Here is a 22,011-nt window from a genome sequence, read left to right on the forward strand (position 1 = left end):
GTTTCGCCTGTTTCTACCTTATACCATAAATTTTAGCGCTGTGTATTGGTTGGTAGTATAAATTAGAGGCATATTAGGGGTATCAACCTACGATAATCTTCATTTTGAATTTAATTACAAAAGTCATTCACATCAAATAAAATTTGAATACCATATGAAGTAAGGCGAAGTGTTTAGTCGTTTAAACAGTATGTAGTCTAAGCTTCACTTTTTAAAAATAGTTGCAGTCATTAGGCGTTACCGCAGACTTTCATCTTTCGAAGGTGGTAGAAGCCTTTGTGATCCTACTACGGCGGCAACACCGCGACACCAATTTCTGTCTAATAACATCAGTGCTCTGCTATGTTCTGGTTTGAAGGGCTTAATAAGGGATAATACTTTTCCGAGGCGTTCCAGCTTAGTCCTCAGGGGTAGCGGCGCATCTAGGGGCGACCTCAGGTAGGAATATCTATTCCTATCTGGGGTAGATTACAAATGTCCATGGGCGGCAGTAGCCACATACCATCAGGTGGACTGCATGGTCGTCTGTACTCCTATATTATATGAAAAATCTGCTTACAGCTGTAACAAGGCCCGCGGTATCAACAACTGAAAATGCCAACACCAGGATGAAGTACGAGTCATTTAATTTGCCAGCTCCACTGAATATGTCCGATGACGACATGAAGGTTAAAGACTTGTCTACTTTTGTGCGACACCATGGGGACCGTCAACTACGGTGGTACGAGTATGTACAAATGAGAGAAAGGGATCCCGAGACTAAGGACATGAAACAAAAGCTTTTCGAACTCATGAAACAAGCAATATACGCAGCGCAGGATAGAATAAAGCATCTAGACAAGGTCCTAGATAAATATAAAGCAGATGCTGTTTTCCGCATAGGTATAATTTTAAACTAATATTATAGCAGAACTGACTCTTGTCTAATTTTGATTATGTAACGTGTACTCACGATACGCGATTTTAATTTCTGATGAAGTTGCCGATAACTCGATCCTGTTGCATGAAGCGTGGTTACGAAGAAACTGCGGTGGCGCTATTGCTACGCCTTCCCTGTCTATCCGACTATCCGGCTGGCCGTGTGTCACAGGGCTATATCTCCTGAACCGTAATTGATAGACACTTGAAATTATACAGAGTGTGTATAAGGGTGGCGCTATAACAACAAAAACTAAAAATAAAAAGAAATAATAAATGGGGGTCGCCATACAAGAAACCGCTATTTTTCGACGTTCTTTGCTTTATCTATTGAACGTAATAAGTAGATAGACTTTTCATAATTTCATGCATTACTTCAGTGACTGGTATAATAACCAATACATATTATATATAAAAAATAAAAACAGAACCCTTTCTTGTGTGAGTTCGACTTGCATTTCTCCAATTATATGTTTAGATTCCATACCACGACACACAACAGTAACTATATTTTCTGCGTAGGTTATGTCTTCACGAAGTTAGACCAGCTGTTGGAAGATTTGAGGAGGATCTACACGCAAGCGGCGTCCGAGAGAGATATAAGGAACAGGTTCCACGTGGTCTACTACTCGCATGCTGCTAAGAAGAATGTCGACATCACCTACATCGTGGAGTATCTGATAGCGTTCCACACCCGCATATATGACTCTGTAGATAGATTAAGCTTGAACCCAGAGGAAAACAAGCATCTAGATTTGGACTTCAGTTGACTTTTGCGCTGCTCTGGAGCCTACTTACTTATACTTTAGGCTAACCGACCATTGGCTACTATCGCTTGCATCTTGGAGATTAGATTAAATGATGGTTAACGCCAAGAGGTAGCATTTCAAACACATTTTGAAAGCTCGCTTGTCGCTTATCAAAAAAAGGCAGTTCGAGCTACATCTCAGTTAAGCGACAAAATGGTAGCTTCCCAACTATTGATAGTGGCTAAGGTGCGGTAAGCCTTATTGCCAACTAGTGACGTTATTATTATAAATATACGTATTATATTCCAGCATATTATGTGTATTTGGTATCTGTGATAAAAATAGTAATAGTTTTGTGTTGCCATTGAACGACAAGTAGCTATTAATAAAGACGACGTGATGGTACGTGATCACTGAGCATCATTGTTACCTCTGTAGTCCTACCTCAGGTCGGTCACAGATGCGTTTGCCACCCTTGAAGTTACGATGCCTTGTGTAAATGTCCTTTACACGATTTAAAGCAGTAACATTTGACATTAGAGATAGGTGTAGCTCTGGTGCGTCTGGTCGGACCACACAGGGTCTTCTTCTCCTACTCTTTTATGGACTTTATATCAGTAATCCATCTGAGCGTACGGAAGTTCCGAGTAGCAACAGCGCAGCGGGTGTCACGTTGCGCGGAACACGTGACGCGATCGCTCGCCACTGCTATCGGGTTGCGCCTGATTCTCACTATGTCTTATATATTGTGTGCAATACATAACGACGAAGCAAAGGTTGGTTGGTCCAAGTACTTCCTTTTTTGATCGAAAATCTCTTCCAAAATGACGTTCACGTAATCACTCTTTTACAGTTTACTCTTATTGAATTATGGCAGGCTGCTTACAGTCATAGAAAGAACGGTTTAAAAGATGGTAAGTAGATTGAGTATAGTTTTACTGGCGAGGTACCATTGCTAAATGTATTTCTAGCGTAAAGTGATTCTCTCATTTGGGTGGATCCGTGGTGATAGCCGGCGACCAAACCTAAGGCGACAATCTCAAGCCTCAGCAGTATTAAGGCGTCTGCGATAGACTTCAAGAAGAATCGTCGTATTATGTGGAGTTTGTTGTACGTATACTACTTACCATCAGGTGAACTGCAAGGACGTTGGCGTGTGAATCTTATAAGCACACACATAAAAATATCTGTTCTTAATTGGCATTGCAGGGTTACTAATAAGTAATTCCTGTAACTTAGTTGGTAAAGGTATCAGCCCCAGTTAAAAAAAAATGAGTTCCTTAAGTCTATGGAGATTATGCGATATTTTGAACAAAGTGCTTTGATTTTACTTATATGAAGTCTAAATAGAACCTTGATAATTAAATTACTCTTCTGTTTAACAAAAATATAAATGGAACCTAATGAAATGGTAATAATTACCTATCGCTCTAATCTCACACGAAAATCAATCCGTCAAAGGTTTGACCGGTATCTGTGATTCAAATGCGTTATATAATGTTGATAATACCAGGTCGGAGAAAAGGAAAACAGGTCACCACCGTGATCCCAAGTTCAAAAGTATTTACTAGAAAGTTTACGGGAATTTGGTATCTATATCTCAGGATTACATGGTATTATAGCGTGTGTGATAGAGTAGAAAGGTGCGTGACGTGGTGAGGTGTACGGAGGTGGTTTTGACGGACGACGATTAGAATTTCAAGGAGTATTAACATTATGTAAGCGGAATGCCGATGAGATCGCCGACACGTTGGGCTTAGGACGCTGACACATCTTGTGGGACAAATATTTGAAGTGAAAACTTCTTTATTGGCGTTGTGCACTTTTTGTGATGGGTGAAAATTCGAAAGACCGAGGAAGAGTAGACCGCCGGCGCTGCGTTAATAAATTTTGTTAATATTTAAGTTTTCACTCCTGCCGGCACTCCCGGGGCGCAACCTGTTCTTTTAAGTTTTTCACTGATGTGTTGATTACTACAGCTCATGGACAGTAAATTGAAAAGTGCACACCAGGCAATATAATGCGCTAATATTCCTAAGTAATGCTGGAATACCTAGCAAGTCTTTGTCATCAGTGGTAGCAATATATCTGTAACAGACTTAGCAGAAGCCTCACTCTATGTACTGCCAGCTTTTAAATTTTTATACCCGTCGAGAACTATGCTACTACCGTGCTTCGCCTGCTCATTTGTTATTTAATTTTCATCGTCCAATGAAAAAAATGTAGTACTTTAATAACAAAGTGAAAAACAATTTAAATATGAGGTATGCAAAGAAATACTTTTCGCAGTAACTACTTCTTGAATAAATGATAAAAGGTAACATTATCAATCAAATTACTCAGAATCCAAATATTTTGGAATTAACATATTTGGAATTTTATTGCCCTTAAATTTATGTTTGACAAAGCTTTGGTATCTTCCAGGAGAATATACTTGAAGATATTGAATATCAAAAACATCCACGTCAGTATGTTTGGGGCGGCGCCCTAACGTGTCAAGATCATGAGGCCTTCGTACGTGACCTCCGCTGAAGATATTTATTTGGCTATTTTCGCACCGCTGTACTCGTGTAACCCATTTGCGAAATCTAAAAACATTTACATATGACCTTATCTGCGCTCCTTGGTATATGTAAATAAAATATCGTCGTTAACCTATTACTGTCCTCCTGCAGGGGGCCCACCACCATCTTCTAAAAACCATCATAGTTCAGGAGAGTTTTATTTCAATATTGCATAAACATTATTTTGTTTCGTACCACGACTCTTTAAAACATTATTTCAATGTATGATTAAAATAATATTGTTTTAAGAGATGGTAGTAATCCCCCAGGGCATGGGTCTCAGTGTTAGGGGGTTTAGATGATAGTCCACCGCTCTGGTCAAGTGCGGATTAATACTCTTTACACACCTATGAAAACATTTATAACTTCGATCAACAATGCAGATTTTTAAATAAATCGTAGAGGTATAGATTTCTTCATAATGTTTTCTATCAGCGTTTAAATACGTGTGATAACTAATTTGTAATAGGCTTTGAAAAATGGAACCTATAATCCCTCGATTGCAAACTCGAGCCTCAAACCTGGCTATAAAGTTATTAGAATTTATTTGTGCTAAACATTTCCTGTTACCTATAAATAACACGAAAGTGGATGGCGATGACGATAGGAGGCCGATTAAAAATACATTTACGTACCCGCGCCTTATCGAATGCCTAATGACTCGTAAGGTAACAATAGCGGTCTATGTTTATTTTCACTCCTTCCATAAATATTACAAGGTATACTTCTGTTTATAAATAGCGTCAGAACCACGAGACTGGCTATTTAAGGTGCTTATAATACACATATAGGCCTTATAGGTATACTATTTTAAAAAGGTCAAGGGTTATCCCAGGGTCACTTTATTTATACACGGGATGGACAGGAACTGTCAACCTGTTTCATACAAGGTTCGTCAAAGGTTTTTGAAGGTTGTCGAACTCTGCACCTTACTGTGACTGCATCAACACCGCACTTTACCATTAAGTATGTAATATTCCTCCTGGGATCTGATCTCCTTACTGAGTCCATAAAAGTATGCTTCGTCGACTATAGGAATATAGGAGTTTTAATATAACTTCGAAGACATTTTTATGTACATAGGTTTAAAAATACATAAGTCTTGGAAGTAACAGTATGTAAAATATTTATGCTTTAATATTTCATTACAATATATCATATCGCAAGTAGGTAAATAGTTATCCTGAGACAATAGATAATATATAATTACATAATCCCCAGCATCCCAAACACTGCCAACTAAATTGAATACTGTGATCAGTATGCAAATTATACTCGTGCATTGAAACGTCAGTCTCGCAAACAAAGCCGGGAATCGAACCTGCTACTAAACTGTCATACCCACGTCATACCACTCACAGCCCATTAGCTACCAGGAGTGTGTTGAACGGGTGTAGGGCGGCTATAGTTCTGTATGTCCTGTGGTTAGGTGGGTGTTTTCTAAGGATAGTCTGTTATCACTTGACATTGTAGTTTTACGAAATAACTAATATGTTTTGAATCGACACTCTTAACCCTTGGGTAATCGCATGATTTATATTGTCGTGCATCTGCTTTGGTATAAGAGAGAAAGAGAAATAAAACAAAATCAAAAAATTGGACCAGTGACCAAGTGCGAATTAGTACACATAATTTTTAAAACGCACTTAATTTTGAACAGCAAAGCAGAGGTGCGTCCCTGGGATTCGAACTTCGTATCCCTGGATTGAGAGGTTTTTACTACTAGACTATCACTGCTTCTCGATCATTACTGCTTCAGCTATAATTATCGACAAGATAATTTACAACATGATATAATACTGTCACAATGGACAGCAACTTTTCCCGTTTTGGTCAACTTGCTTACGTGACATGGATTGTATAATGAAATCGTCGAGCTTTGATGCACGTTTCTATAATAATTTATCACAGTCCACACGCGACTGTTACCCTTGACGAGCTTAGGGCAGTCCACCCTAGGATATGGCCACTATAGGCCAGAAACTAAATTATAATGTTGTAAACATAAATCATTCAAAGTTTCGATCAATATAAAATGTAAGCATTAGATAATCCTTGAAGAAAAATAAAAAAATACACTAAAACTATGTCCTTAAGTCTTATATCATTACTAGTGTATAATCATTAATAAAATTGTTATGTATACAAAATACGGCGTAGTAAAATTAAGTTGTATAAAAGCAGCAATATAAATATTAATATAATATCTGTTAACGGTGGGCAAGTTCCGTAACTGTTATCCATTAATTTATAGAATGTGTAGGGTGAGTACTACAGGAAGCACAGTGTGGGCACACGATAACGAAGGGCTACACAGAACATCCCTACGGTAAAATGGCATATGTATCGTTAAAATTATGATAGGTTATTTATGTTATTAATTTGATGTTTGTTTTATGTGATAATGATTATTGTTAATGAAATAATTAATGATTTAATAAGTAAATATTTTTTTAATAATGATAAGAGAATCACTGAAGCCATGCATACCAAATCATGTTATTTTATTAAACATGTACATTTTCTATACGAACAACTAGGTTATTTTTATATAAATTTGTGACAAAATAATTACCTAGAACAATACTTCGTTTCAAATCAAAACAGATTTCGATATTAGATATGTCGCTTATGGCGTTTTTCCATTAGGGGGTCGATAGGGGAACCTGGCGGTCTCCGGAAACAGCCGATGATTCACGAGCGCGCAGTAATGACGGCGCGTGGCCTGTTATTTACGGCGCAATCCTTGTCTCCCTACACGATATCCGATATGTAATAAAGTGGCGATTGATAATATTTATATCTTTGTTTTTGCTATTGACTTACACCACGACAATAATAACCTGCTCGTAGGATTATATCCACGCGATTTTCGCCAGTAAGCGTATTGTTCCAGTAACTGTGTGGTCTACCGTATCTCAAGAAGAGAAGGTCATACATTCGGCCGGTACAATTTATAAGCGGTCGGGGCTGGTCGTATTGTGTCCGGTCGATAGATGGGACTTGCCAATACTTGCTAAGCCCCTCATTTATTGCCTCCAGCAAATCGCTAGTTATATTGCAGCCCAAGCTGGTAAGTCCCTTTAAGATATTTATTTTGCCGCTGTAAAGACTTACGGTCAATGAGAAAATACCTTGATATACTTATATTGCCAACTAGAATTGTAAAGTTTTGATCTTCAGTAGGTAGAACATTGGACTAATTGATTATTATTGTAATGATGGGAATAAGCTTGTCAATTCCATTAGCTGTCTTTGCCATTCGTGTATGCTAATTCCGGAGGACATAATTGTAGAGTGCACATCATTTCTATCTTCATTATTTATATATTTTCAGGTATACGACAAAATGTACACGATTTGTGTAGTGTATTTATGATACATGCATATTTTAGGAACATTATGAACACCCACTTCTATGTTTTCCGGGATATTTTAGATCTTCGAGCGCAAGTAATCTTAACGGATTCTTGGGAAAGCTATGAAACTTGTGAAAATCGTAAAATCTGAAAGCTATAATCTGTTTACAGTTGCAAGACTATATAAAATTATGGAAGAGAATAATAATAATATCTAAAAATAGCTAATGAAATAATGGTGTTTGTGCGGATATTTATTGCGGAAGATGCATTTTATACCACTGGCTCAGAAGGGGATAATGTCTTTCAGATGTATGTATTTGTAAGTGTATTTCTTTGTTACTGAATGAGATTTCGTTGAACGCTGTAAATATATTTTTTTTATGATATAGGAGTAGTGGCTACTGCCGCCCATCTGTAATCAACCCCAGATAGGATTAAACATTCCTACCTGAGGTCGGCCACATATGCGTCCCTGCCACTGAGGACTAAAATGAAACGCCTCGGAAAAGTATATACTACTAGCATTGTTTTGTATTATACAGTTAAATCTTATTGATTTTTTAAGATAAATAATTATGATAAACGCTGTGGAGGTTTTTGCTTATACTGAATATATGTAGATTACACTGAAGTTTATCCTGGGGTCGACAAATAATTTATCTTCCAGTATTTTACGTTAATAAGAAAAGTCTATATAAATCGTAAATAAAACACAAAATCGCATTTGAAATTTAATAATGTTTTTGCCAAAAGTATATGTTTAGGCAATGTTCCTGAAGTTAAACATAAAGACATACACTGTTATTTTTAGTTCCTTATTGTGCGTATATTTGTACTCTATTATCAACTTCCATATAAATAGTATTTAATAAGAGTCCGTTTATAAGAACAGGTGTAAAGTCAAAAAATATAAAAAAAAAACAGCAACCAGCAAAATCGGAACAAAAACATCATTTGCAACTTCAGAAAAACAACTTAAGTAGGTATACCGTAACGAATACTACAATTACATTAACTTAAGGTAAGATTACGACCACATTACATAATATATTTAGCTACCTATAACTAAAGTTAAAACTAAGATAAACAGGAAGTTACGGGAAGTTACAGTTGAATATTGAAAACAGTCTTGAATGATTCCTTAAAATTAGAAATTACACACCATTGTCTTGTGCCGTTTCAGCAACAGAAATGGTTAATGAGTATTATGTATCCTTCACGCTGCCAAAATGTATTTTTTCAATACAGTCGGCCACCACCTTTGTGGCAATCTGGTAGGTTTGGTAGTAATATACAGCAACATGACCAATTAAATCAAGACAATTCACATGACACAATTACATTTAAGAAAGGCCGCAGAAAAACTCGTTTTGCGAATCCATTTGAGGTAATCCTTTATCCTTGGAGTTATATAGTACCCTCTAAATATTACTTAACGATTAATAAAAAAGGTTCGTATAAAATCTATTACAGTAAGGAGTTGGGATTGGGGCTTGGTACTGGGAACATAATTATTGTTACCATTCAAGGTCAGCACTCAATATTGTCATATCGCGGATAACTTATTTCCTCTAATAAATTACAATTAGTCACCCTAAAGCACACATTTTTAGTCACCACAAACACAAAACTTAACTGAGATCAGCACATCCTGCGTTACGTATCCTCGGCTTGCACCACGAGTTCTTTTACGGTTTTCTTTCTAATCAACTAACAGCCCGATATCGGACACAACTGGACCAGTTGTTGCATTTACAGCGCTAGAAACCTTTGTAAACGTCAGGTTTGTTGTCCGCGGGCTCGTTCTCACACTCCTCTTCCACTCTTAGCAAAGCGTCCAGGACTTGTTTCTTCAGTTGGCTTTGGTACTTCTTGGGCAAGCGCTTGGTGCTCTGGCAGACGCTCGCGAAAAACAGGTCCAATGAGTCCTGCTCTACGTGCTGCTCCCAGCTCTCCTGCTCCTGCTCCGATTGTTCGGTCTCGTCCAATTTCACGTCGCTTTTTATTTGACGATAGCCCCTGAAATGTTGTTATTATTACTTTCATATATTTTAATTTTTACTTTGATCGTTTATCATGTCGTTACTATATCTATTGGGTTAAATGGAATCTTATTTCAACTTAAAGATATTCAAAGTATTTTATTATATTGCTCGAGGTCTTAAAGTAGGCACATAAAGATCTAGATCTGAAACAGAAATCTAAATTTATCATCATAACATCCCTTTAGTATTTCTGAATGGCTGCTCAGATAACGATACTAACACACGGATCATCAGAGACGTAGGACGAATTTGTGTACGTGTTATTTATTATTTATGCGTTATGTGTGTTGTGACACGATATGCCTATTGCTTACATTCGTCCGGCAGGCAACGCCATCCTGGAGGCTCGCCACTGTTCGCGTCGTAACTTTCTTTTCTCCTCAGACGCATAAAGTGGATCTGAGTCATCTCGGCTGCAAATAAATATTTACAATTCGATTTTACAAATAATTAAACACAAACTGGTAGTATACACCTAAAGAGACAAAATACGATATACAGAGAGGTTTAATGACACAATTTGTACTATAATAAATGAAATGGATATAGTAACAAGTGCACTCACCTCCGCATGGTCATGTACGGCAGCAGGAAGGACATGCGTCCTTCGAAGCGCCACTTCTTGCAGGGCGCGCCCGCCTTGGTCTTGCCGCCTTTCCGGTTCTTCTTCAGCACCTGACGCAACGAGTCTCGGAGATTCTTCCATTCTCGTTTCAGCACCTCACCTGGGAATCAAATATATATATTTTTTACAATGTAGGAGTAGCAGACGAGCATGTTGTCCACCTTTTTTTATAATATAGGAGGTTCAGACAAGCATGCAGTCCACTTGATGGTAAGTGGCTACTGCCGTCCATGGACATCTGTAATCAACCCCAGATAGGATTCGATATTCCTACCTGAGGTCGGCCACAGATGCGCCGCTAGCCCTGAGGACTAAGCTGGAACGCCTCGGAAAAGTAAGTCTCCCTTGCCACACCCTTTAAACCAGAACACAGCAGCGTTTAAGACTGCTGTTATGAGGTAAAAATAGGTGTGGCGGTGGTGCCGCCGCAGTCGAACCACAAAGTTTTCTACCACCTTCATATATGTGATAGGACATACATTTGGATAGACTTTTTTAAGAAAACGAGATGGAAAACATACATCTGATGGTATTTCGTCATTGTCGAGGAGAGACATCCTCAATCAACCATGAATATAATTGAAATATTTCCTAATGTAGCGCATAGATCGATTGTTACTCTTGGGATCTAAGGTGTAAGGCCTGATGAAAAATTTACTGCCTTAAGGCACCTATCACGAAATAAAAAATTATCTAAAAGTAGCTGACCCGGCAAATGTTGTGTTGTCATATAATTAAAAAAATGTTAAGGGTGAACAACCCTTATTACTTAGGGGTATGAAAAATAGATAGTAGCCGATTCTCAGACCTACTGAATATGCATATAAAATTTGGTGTAAATCGGTAAAGCCGTTTCGGAGGAGTACGGTAACTAACATTGTGACACGAAAATTGTATATTATATAAGATAAAAGGTGTCTCAAAAATACACTTGTTTAACCTTTATATTTGTTACAAATTTGAGACATACGGGTAGTAACAAGTTGATACTAATATATATTACCAAGATTGGTTTGGGTTGCTACTCATATGCAAGTTAGCTGGCATCTCCATCATTCCATTGAAACTCAACTACTTCACGTTGTAAATGAGCACTACCACTGCTCCTCTCCAGACGAACCTTACTGGTTTTATCACCTCATCTGAACTTATTTAAATTTTGCAATATAATCCAATAAAAAGTAATAAACAGAAAATATACATTCACATTAACTAATGATAATAATAAAACAGGTGTTAAGCAACCACTGATTACGTAGATAATTTACCTATGTACCTATAGGTTCCATAATTCCATTACTTAACTGCATCAAGTTACATGCCGAGTGCGAGGTTAGCGCTAAAATTGAACCCTACAGCATAATGACCGAGACTGACAAACAACGGGAAGCTATTACCTTCCAAACTATATTTATTCCGTCGAACCAAACTATGCTTTAGCTCGTCAATAATATGACACACAACATATTAAACTGTAATTCCATAAGTCGCCGGCAATCCAGTTCCAATTCATTCGCAATACTTACTACAATATAAATTTGAACGCAAACGAAAATCTACTTTAGTGCTGCAACATTAAGATCCTTTAAAAGTATTACGCGATTACGATTTGCGCAAAAGAAACTCAACTCTATAATGTAATGAATAAGGTACTCACTATTAGCTCCGATTCGCTCGGAAATCTCCATCCAACAGCGGTCTCTGACATCAACGTCGCGATGGTTCTCGTGTTTCGTGTCGTATAAAACTGGATACTTCTTTACCTCGTCGATTAATCTCTCCCTGCACTCTTTTGTGTCTATTTCCATCATTTTGGGAGTTTTCTTAAACGCTGGGAAATACGACACGCGGCCTCCCAATGCGAGGCTGAAGCGATACTGCGCGAGGGGAAGCGAGCGACGCGACGTTGCCGCTCGGAATCTGTCGTATCGCGAACGCGGTCGGTGTGCGCCGTGGCTAATCATAGACTATGCACGCAGATGTGCCTTGTAAGTTATTTAAGTCGGGATACTTTACGTGGAATAAACATTTGTTACGATTTTATTAACGTTTATGTTATTAGGAAAGACTTTTAGTGACTGTTTTATTCTTAGTGCATTTAAAATAATAATTTAGTACCTAAAATAATTTATTGAGTTTTGGTTTTAACGATAGAAAAATAAGGTTATTTTTCTTTTATAACATCACGGATCACTTTTGTACTGACGAATATTCCTTCTTAATTATATTCGATAAGAAAAATATTTGAGTACTTAAATAAAATACAACAATTGTGTCCAATTTAATCAATTTTCATACTATAATAATGTTACAATGCTGTAGTGAAATTAACAATCGATAAATAGGCAAGAGTAAAGGTGTCAACTACTTCTATTAAACAACTGTTGTCCACATGAAAATTAAACAACAATTAAATTTTAACCATTTATACTTTCTTAGTACAGACCCTCTGAAAATCATGTACACTTAGTAACAGCCTTTGTCTTCATCCGAACAGTATCCTGCCTACCCGGTCGTCTGCGTGTCACTCTGTGTCCGCGCGTCGCTGCCAGCTCGCCGCTCTCTCTGCGGGACGGCGTACGCGAGCTGCGACGGAGCGCGCCGCACGCCGGACGCCGGACTGCATGGTAAAGCGACTTCTCGCTAGTCGCTTCACGCTATTTACACTATTTGTTAACTGCTAACGCTATATTATACCAATTGTTTAATAAACTCAGTTTATTCAATATTTTGCCGATCAAAGACTGAAATATGACTACATATTTCTAAGTCCCGTTATTAACATAACATTCAATCTATCCTATGTTTTGTCTACCATTGACTTAGACATTGTTAAATTTCGATCATTGGCAGGTAAAAAAATGATACTTAAAGGGAACTTGAAGAAATTGTAAAAAAAAATTCTTTGGTAGAAATAACATTGGTTTGATTGATTTAATAAAAAACGGGCGTAAGTTGTATAAAAGAGTAGTTAAGTAGATACTTACTACTTCATGAAACAGATAGGTGTATCAAGAATTTGTTTTGCAAATACATTATATGTGGTGTTAAATTTGCTAATCTAAGAATTTATTTTTGTAGGTGTAATGGACGACTGGCATGACGAATGGCAGACGAGCAAGCACACCATGTCCATGATAGAACTGGCCATAGTGGCCATGACCACAGATAAAGTGGTCACAGTATTGTATGGTTATTTGTACCCGGCACCAAATAAAACGGTAGTTTTATTTAAGGTTGATCACAGATGGAATACTATGATTTAAGGACTACATTCAAATGATTTATTAAGTAGTATCTCTGGCTTAATATCGTTTAAACCGTAGAATGGCTTACGGAGCATAAGTGCTTATCGCTTTTTCAATATTGAGAATCATAGCTTCTCGGCATGATTTACGGTCGTCTACGACACGGTCCGGGTTCGAATCGATAGCAACTCACTTTTTTTGGGTACCCAGTTTCATTTGTAAGTAATCTTTTATTAACTAGTTTAGTATACAAAAAGTATTTTGTTTTCATTATGATGGATGGATAAGAAGATGGATTTACGAAGAGAAAAATACAGTTTGATAAAAGTACCGTTTATTCGTTAAAACATTTTTATTATTGTAAAGCCAAAAAAGCCAAAGCCAAAAAATATTAATTATGAGATAGCCACCTATAATTTACATACTGGTAGTCTTTTAGAAAAGCTATTCCATGTCTTTGTCTACGCGTAGTTCTGTATAAGTACCGAATTGCCACAGGGACGGTTTCGAGTTCGATACCTGGTCAAGTTATAATCTAAATGATAAATTCAAATTTTGGTTTTGGGTCTAGTCGCGTATATATTTGTTTTAGTGTATACCGGATATTTTATATCCACACCTATTGACTATCTAATCATTGCAACAAATTTGTTTATCATGTTTGCATAGATGGGCTGCACTTTCTAAGTCGAGAAGACATTCTGAAAACTTCTTTTTTATATAGCGTATATCTTTTCTTTTCTATGTAGCGTTTAGAAAAAAAAAAGCGTAAGAAGAACTAAATCTGTGGAACCTATTGTGAGTTATCTTTCCACAGAGGCCATTTGGTTACCTCCGCGCCCTCATATTCGCATCTGGTGCCAGTCTTCAGTGTTTTATTCTAATAATCCTTGATGGCTTCTATAGGGACGTTTATTCCATCTAAGGGGTTTTCGAATTCTTATGTTAGTGATGTTAGTGTTCGTATACGGAACATATATTATTTTTATTTTTAGACCATTTGGTTTGAGCTGTGCTTTGTCTGTCCGTCACGTAGACCACAATTATAATTTTATGGTAGATAATTATATATTTCTATGCAATTAAGGTAGCAGGGGACTTAAAGAGTACCTCATCATTTAATCACTTACTTCAAAGTAAGTAGTCGCAAGTCATTCTTAGTAAGAATTTCGTTAATCTCACATAATATAACCTAATACCCCATATTGTCTTAAAATAGTCAACGTCAAATATTTACCTCTTTTTCAGGCTGAAAATCATGATACACGTTTATCACGGGATTAAATGGTCTTATCAAATAATTTAATTCTGTTTACCGGCACCAATGCTTAAATACAAAGATTATTCCTGTACTTGTAGAGTGAGATGCGAGATGCTGCAACCCTGTGTTAGAGCGAGAGGGATGTAGCGGGAAGAGCGCACACGCATCGTGTTTTTTTGGGTCAGGGGTTCAGTGCTCGCGAATACAATTAGGGTTGTTGCGGGAGAAATAAAATTTTACAGCCAAAAGACTATAAAATACCACATTTCGAAGCTGTAACATAAAAGTATGCAAAATAAATAAAATAAAACCCAAGTATATAACGTGGTTTTGAGTGTGAGCATGTTGGGTGACCATTACTGAAATGCGCGTCGATTGTTGTATAATTTTCATTTTGTTTCAACATAAACAATACAATAAAATTTTATTACTTCCTTTATCTGAAACAGACCTTATAAGGAAAATTTTGTGCTATTTGAATCGTCAAATGGTTTTTTTTCACTTAATTGTGGTACAAAATTCACAGATTTCTTGAGACAATTTTCTAACTTAATTTCCTATGAATATTTTTATTCGTGATCGCATTAAACTATGGCGCTATTCATTTTCCGTGGTTGACAGCCCTGCACTGCATGTGGCAGTACATTGCTACATTGCAACAATCTCCAGCACATGTGGTTGTTGCTACGCGGAGATATTCCTGGATGCACTGCCTTGCAACCGATCTCAGATGTCGTTACAATTGCAGCTGTTTCTAGTACATTGTAATGAGCTCGCTTTCGTTAAAAAGAAAAATTGATTCCTCGAATGATTTGACGAAGGATTCTAGATTGTTTCAAGCTGAACTTTATAAGCAGTTCTTATATGGAAGAAATGCGTGCGTATTTCTGAGGTAAACTTAAGGGGAATACAAAATTAGCCATGTTAACCAACACGAAGGTGGTTGACCTTCGTGTTGGTTAACATGGCTAATTTTGTATTATGGAGTTCTTAAATGTGCGATTGTCAGAACATCACCAATTTGGCCAGTAGGCAATGCTTATAAATAATACGAGTGATTCAATCTAATTTACAGATGTATGAACGCATATGGTACAGAAACTAATTTCCTCAGAGGTTGATTACAGGTGCCCATGGGCGACAGAGACTAACCATCTCGTAGCTAGCTCATTTATTCAGGGTTAGCAACATGGTCATGAATATCATGATTTCCTATTCATGCTATCGATCTTGTCATAAAAATAGATCTTTGTACCCTAGTTGCAAATCAGGAAAATCGCATTTGAATTGCAATGAGGAACCTTCAGGAATGAAAATAGACAAGGTGTGGGATCAATGGCACAGCCATACGTCAATTCAAATTTTCTGAAAAACTCTTAGAGGTCATTGGTTTCAGAACTGTCCGCGTTATTCTGGTCGGGCTAATATTTTGTCCATGGACCTCTCAACACTTGATTTAAGACCATTTTCTCTAGACATAGAGTATAAATCGAAGTGTGGTTCCTGATGCAGCTGCTCAATAAAATTATGATTGCACTGATGCAATTCCGATTGATACAAATGGGAGTTTTATTGACCGAGAACGTAATGCAAAAACAAAGTGGTTGAGCAAATATAGCCTTTATGATGATTGAGCATTGATTGCTTTCTTAGCGAGGAGGAGGTTTTTGCGCCACCAGCCTCGTTCGAGGTATCAATTTCACTTTTTATTGAGCAGTCAACGCTTCGTAAAGATTTATGGCTGGACAATAAATGTAGCTCGATGTTTCACGTTCCTCTGTAGTGATCATTTCTGAACTTTGTGTTATAAATACATCATGGATGTAGGCACTAAGTATGTTATGAGACCTGAAAATACTTAAAGATATTGATTGTGGTCAACCACAGGTGATTTATACATATTTACGTTTGACAGGTACAATAAGTGACGTGGATCTGATGTAATTGTTTATCGAAAGGTGTTTAAACCGTATGTAGTAACCCCTGACAGGGGTTTCAAAATGAAAACCTTTTAGCGTAAAATACTGGAAGAGTCCTCATATGTGACATCACATATTAAGCTTCACACATCGTCTTATACTAATTCCAACTTTAGAAAGAGTTATATCACAGGTAATGGTTGCAAGTAGTATGAGAGACACGTCAACGTCAACCCATTATTGTCCCATTGCTGGGCATAGCTCTCCGATCAGAGTGAGAGGAGTTTAGGACATATTCCATCGCACTGGCCAGGTGCAAATTGGCGGACCTCACACACCCTTGACAAGTTATTTTTCGAAATCTGAGGTGTGCAGATTTCTTCACGATGTATGAGACACGTATTAGTATAACACTAAGAGCTGTATTTTTGTTTAAAATAGATTAATTATCCAGTAAAGGGGTATCACACATCTTTCCAAATATCATATACAATCTGATTCCCATCGATGCTATCTCCCGACATGTGTGGCGGCCACTTGTGCCCCAGCTGGTGTTAATTACTCGTGACGTCAGCCACCCCGTCGCGCGTGACGGTTCACGCTTGGCCTGCCGTTACTATGTTGCTTTGACTTTTACGACTTTGGGTGTTCTATTTTGTAGTGGAGATGTAAATGGGAATTCTATTAACGTAAGTGGTTCGTCTGTACCTATTTCTATTTCATTTTTAATATTTCACTGCAGGGTTGTTTTCGTAGAATGAGGAAGATTAAGCTCATAATGTCAGCTGGCGTGTGCTGGCGATTCGAAATCCTAAGTCTAACATGACTTAGAGAACATTTCGAACATAGTTCTCTCAGGTAGGTCAGGTATAGATAAGGATTTTTCTTTACTCGACTGCAGTGGTTAACACTGCTTTCTGTCTTATTAAAGTGATTTAAGTGTGCTATTTTCTGACTTGTTCCAACTTAGTCTTCAAAAGGGATTGCTGGTATTGGTTGCTGTGATTAAAAAAAGGAAAAAATATTAAGGAACAATCCTTGCCATTCACGTGTCTCTACAATTTCTTTGGCCGTTAAAACAAACAATAACTAATTTACTTTGTGAAGAATAAGAAATGTAAAGCATAAGCTCCCAGTATAAGAGTAAATACTATTCAATATTGAAAATGATTACTAAAAAATAAACCTCTAAACAACCCAAATGATATTATACAATAGACGTTACCAAGGGAATAAAACCCTAAAATAAAGCTCTACCAGTTCATTATTTCACTAAAATTGGATCCATAAGCACAAATAGACGTCACCTAAGGTGTAGTGACACTTAATCGATATTCGCGACTCCCCGGCAACAAGCGAGTCGCTCGCCGACGCTCGTGCTAATATTTGCACCCTCACCTTTATTGATACAATGTTGGACGAAGCAATTCGATTTGCCTCGCGTTGTTGTATTAACAAAGTAATTGCGTTCCAAATATATCATTTTTAGGAGATTGAGAAGAGTAGAGATGTTATTTCATATGCTATTTGAGATTTTGAGAATAAATTAAATATATTTTTGGATTATGAATCGCCGGTCGCTTCCTCCAAAGGTAGAGCTTTGATCGTCAAAATCATTTCAGTTGTTTTCAAGACTTTTTTCATAAAAATATTAACTCAGATAATATTTTCGATAGTAAAAGAGATAATAGTAAAATAAGTAACTAGTCGATGAAACCCATTAATTAGTCTATATTAAGCGATATTTTCATATTATTGAACGTTTGGTTCAAAAATTGAGGTTCTAACACTCAAAAATTTGTAGGTACCTCCTACGTATGTTCATGTGATACCAAAGTTTTTATTTAATTTGCATTTATCGTGAATTTAATACAAAATACTGTTCGCCAAAGTTTGTTTAGTGAATGAATAATAGAAAGTTGATTAGAAATCAATAAAAACACTTATATTCGTACGGATATACGGGCTGTAGGGAATGTAAAGTTAAGGTTGTAGGTACGTTCGGAAGTAATTTGAATATATCTGATACAGCAAAATGGGATTTATAGGTTAGGATATAAGGGTGGGTTGCAGGCCCTACGCTTTCTCGTTCACTTATCCCTTAATTTCCGTCCCCGAGGACAGAGGGCCAAGAGCTCTTATTTATAGAGGGTCCGGAGACGTAATTTGCGATATTATTTTATATTCCGATATTACCGACGCCATATTGGATTTTAATTTTGGGCTAATCTTGTCTGAATGGACAAAGCTTTTCTATATTTATAAAAGTTACCTCCTTCTAGAGTCTTTACAATACCTTGTACAGCTGCTGGTTATTAATGTTAAAAAAACAGTTCTGTAAATAATCTCATACTTAATTCTTTTTTGAGGTAGGTATTTGATTTATATTTTGAGAATATTAGAAGTATTACTTATACAAAACACATAAGGTAACCAATAATCATGCAGGTAAGTAAGTACTGAACTTTGATTATAAAGTTAAAACCTAAGGAAAGGATATAAGTGAATACAATGGATCCTAATTACCTATACCTACTTCATGTAAGTTTTATTCGCACATAATTTATTAAGTCTTACTTAGCGGGTAGGGAGTAAAGGGTTTAAGCACCACCATCAGATAACATAACAACCAGCATTTCGAATTAAAATAATGGAATTATCGTGAAACAACGTAACACATTATTCCCTACGCCGGGCATACGAGCGCCGGCCCCGGCACACACCGAGCGCAGCGCTCGCGATACGATGTCCCCGCTAGTTCCGAGCGGCAACGTCGCAACGATCCCTCGCACAGTATAGCTTCAACCTCGCATTGGAAGGCCGCGCGCCGACCACAATCCTAACTAATTATATAGTTTTAATCATGGAAATCAATACGAAAGAGTGCAAGGAACGCCTGATAGACGAAGTGAAGAGGTACCCTGTTCTGTACGACACGAAACTTGAGAACCATCGTGACATTGACGTCAGAGACCGCTGTTGGATGGAGATATCTGAGCGAATGGGGGCTAATTGTGAGTCTACCTTATAACTTCAAACATAAGATTCATATTAAGTTGCGTGTAATAGTAACAGGTTATTGCCACGAATCTTAGCACGTTGTAATACGGTAGGTTTTTCATTGCATGTTTCTGAGTAGCATAGTTTTAGTGTTTGTAAATTCGCATACGTTTGTAGCAGTTTATGGAATTTCAGCTTTACTCTACTCATAATTTTTAAGAATATATGAAATTGTACTTAGCAAATCAGCGAGGGTATTTCTTGTAAGTTAGCTCTTTACTTCACCGTAGTAATACTAATTACTTAGTAGGTAGAGTTCTAGATAAATGTTATACGTATTTACTTATCTTTACAAGGGGTATATTTAAGCGTTTGTCTATGATTTAAAAATAACTGTCAATTTCTATTGTTTATGCCATTGTCTATAAGAATGATATGCAAAATGTTTTTTTCTCTCTCTATACATTAATTTGGAAATGATTGAGTTGTTTTTGATAGGGGTTTCACCTGTACATTATAGTCGAAGCGTAAAATTATATTACTAAGTATGTATTCACATCGTAGAAATTCTGGATAATATTTGGATATATGTTAAATATAAGATAAGAATTAAAACAATTCTTGTTGTTGAAGGTGAGGTCCTAAAACGAGAATGGAAGATCCTGCGGGACTCGTTGCGGCAAAGCTTGAAGAAAAAGCGGAAAGGCGCCACCACCAAGTCGGGCTTGCCGTGCAAGAAATGGCGCTTAGAGAGTCGCATGGCCTTTATACTACCACACATGACTGTCAGAAGGTAGAAGATAATTTTATAAATCACTACTAACCAACCAATCTATGTCTGACTTCAAAGAAAAGAGGAAGTGCTGCTTTAGTATAATTAGAAAGAGTAACTTATAATAGGCGTTCTAAATTACACTTCAATAACAAAAAAAAAACAATTACAATTTGTAGAATATTGGTTAATTTTACTAGTTACCTAGGGATAATTTATTAAAGCTTTTGGATCATTTGGTGAGCAAGCAATTAGCTTTAATTAGGTCTAGAGAACATCATCATTGTTATTATACAAAACCATTTTATTAAATATTTAGATAAACAGCAATAAATTTGTAAATAGGTACTTACCTTATTTGGTTTTACAGAAAATACCGGCAAGTGAAGGATACCATAAAGACAGATGATGCAGAGGTCCAATCAGATCAGGAGCAGGAGGCGCCGGCGTGGGACCCTCGTCACACGGATCAAGATGCCTTAGACTTGTTCTTCGCGAGCGCCTGCCAGAGTACCCGCCGGCTCCCGAGGAAGTACCAGAACGTGGTGAAAAGACAGATCCTGGAGGTGCTGATGAGGGTCGAGGATGACTTCGAGAATGATCATAATGATAACAAAAGCGATGTTTATAAGGTTTGAGAAGAGTAAAACGTTAACAAAGCGATTAAAGCAATAAAACGCAACGTTATAAAAGGCATTTAAAGTATTATAAGAGACGGTTTGTAAATATGTTTAATTTAATTTTATAGAAAGTGTTATTATTATTGACGATAATTTTACAGCTGAATAAGCACAAGATGATAAAAATGAGTTATAATGTGTGCACATCTAAAAATATTCACATGATTCATAGCAGGAGGTATAACTGCAGCCATCTTTGCATTGTTTCCAAGCGAATCTTATCAAACAATTTTATTAAATTATAATAGTAATTAGTTCCAGTTGTTGCTACGTAATTTATCATCCTAAAGCTGTTCATGATCAAAAGACCCACGCGAAGGTTTTAAAGGAACCTTTCAAATAATGTTTCTTTAAAGGAAAACGGTTTATATAATTTGGTAAGTTGAAGCTTTCAAATAGTTAAATATATTATAACAACGAAAAAATTGTTACATTATATTAGGTAAATAAATAATTATATTGATGTATCACTGTAAATATTAAGTAAAGTAATTAAGTAAATTAGATACATATCATAATTTGTTGTATTATTAAAACCCAAAACCGATACAATAAGATCTTGGTAAGTTTTAGTTCGAACTGAACTAAAAAGGGAATTTTTTTCTTCTTGAAAAGTCTTGCGTCCCGACGGAAAGGTTTGCATGTAGATGTAGTGGGGAGTCTCCCACTTGTAACACGAAACAAGAAAATGTTCCTGACAAAAGTAATAAAAAACTGAGTAAAAGTTGGTCCTGTCGCGGCAGTCACCGGATGTAGTGTATCGCAACTCTACAAACCAATTTTGTATCGAAGGCTTTGCGAACTACACAACTTATGTGGTAAAAAGTTGCTGCACTCAATTGCCAATCATAAGCTTCGATTAGGGAGA

At 36.9% G+C, this 22,011-nt stretch overlaps 2 protein-coding genes across 3 annotated transcripts; one reads left to right on the forward strand and one right to left on the reverse strand.

Moving 5' to 3' along the window:
* Positions 1 to 8,311: 8,311 nt before the first annotated feature.
* Positions 8,312 to 12,074, reverse strand: LOC140753778 (uncharacterized). Its single transcript, XM_073088559.1, has 4 exons — positions 11,921 to 12,074; positions 10,204 to 10,363; positions 9,953 to 10,051; positions 8,312 to 9,612 (listed from the first exon to the last, which is right to left on the reverse strand). Exons 1-4 carry the CDS (start codon positions 12,072 to 12,074, stop codon positions 9,354 to 9,356), a joined length of 672 nt encoding a protein of 223 aa, XP_072944660.1. The 3' UTR covers positions 8,312 to 9,353.
* Positions 12,075 to 12,141: 67 nt separating this feature from the next.
* Positions 12,142 to 21,661, forward strand: LOC140753779 (uncharacterized). Of its 2 annotated transcripts, XM_073088561.1 has the most exons (4): positions 12,142 to 12,251; positions 12,761 to 12,890; positions 20,325 to 20,484; positions 20,834 to 21,661. In XM_073088561.1, exons 1-4 carry the CDS (start codon positions 12,243 to 12,245, stop codon positions 21,099 to 21,101), a joined length of 567 nt encoding a protein of 188 aa, XP_072944662.1. In that variant the 5' UTR covers positions 12,142 to 12,242; the 3' UTR covers positions 21,102 to 21,661. The 2 variants fall into 2 exon arrangements, with proteins under 2 accessions (XP_072944662.1, XP_072944661.1); XM_073088560.1 differs by lacking the exons at positions 12,142 to 12,251; positions 12,761 to 12,890 and adding an exon at positions 18,332 to 19,705.
* The last annotated feature ends 350 nt before the right edge of the window (positions 21,662 to 22,011 follow it).

The sequence above is a fragment of the Epargyreus clarus genome, unplaced genomic scaffold, assembly GCF_041222505.1.
Source record: "Epargyreus clarus isolate Ecla_fem2 unplaced genomic scaffold, WU_Ecla_fem_2.2 ptg000027l, whole genome shotgun sequence".
Taxonomy (NCBI): domain Eukaryota; kingdom Metazoa; phylum Arthropoda; class Insecta; order Lepidoptera; family Hesperiidae; genus Epargyreus; species Epargyreus clarus.

Excerpts from the sequence above, each read along its gene's own strand:
- LOC140753778 (XM_073088559.1), bottom strand. The coding sequence starts at position 12,074 with ATGATGGAAATAGACACAAAAGAGTGCAGGGAGAGATTAATCGACGAG. Across the intron at positions 10,364-11,920 it reads CGAGCGAATCGGAGCTAATA|GTGAGGTGCTGAAACGAGAA; the intron begins GTGAGTACCTTA and ends TTTGATTCCCAG. Across the intron at positions 10,052-10,203 it reads CCGTACATGACCATGCGGAG|CCGAGATGACTCAGATCCAC; the intron begins GTGAGTGCACTT and ends ATTTATTTGCAG.
- LOC140753779 (XM_073088560.1), top strand. The coding sequence starts at position 19,555 with ATGGAAATCAATACGAAAGAGTGCAAGGAACGCCTGATAGACGAAGTG. Across the intron at positions 19,706-20,324 it reads TGAGCGAATGGGGGCTAATT|GTGAGGTCCTAAAACGAGAA; the intron begins GTGAGTCTACCT and ends TTGTTGTTGAAG. Across the intron at positions 20,485-20,833 it reads CCACACATGACTGTCAGAAG|AAAATACCGGCAAGTGAAGG; the intron begins GTAGAAGATAAT and ends TTGGTTTTACAG.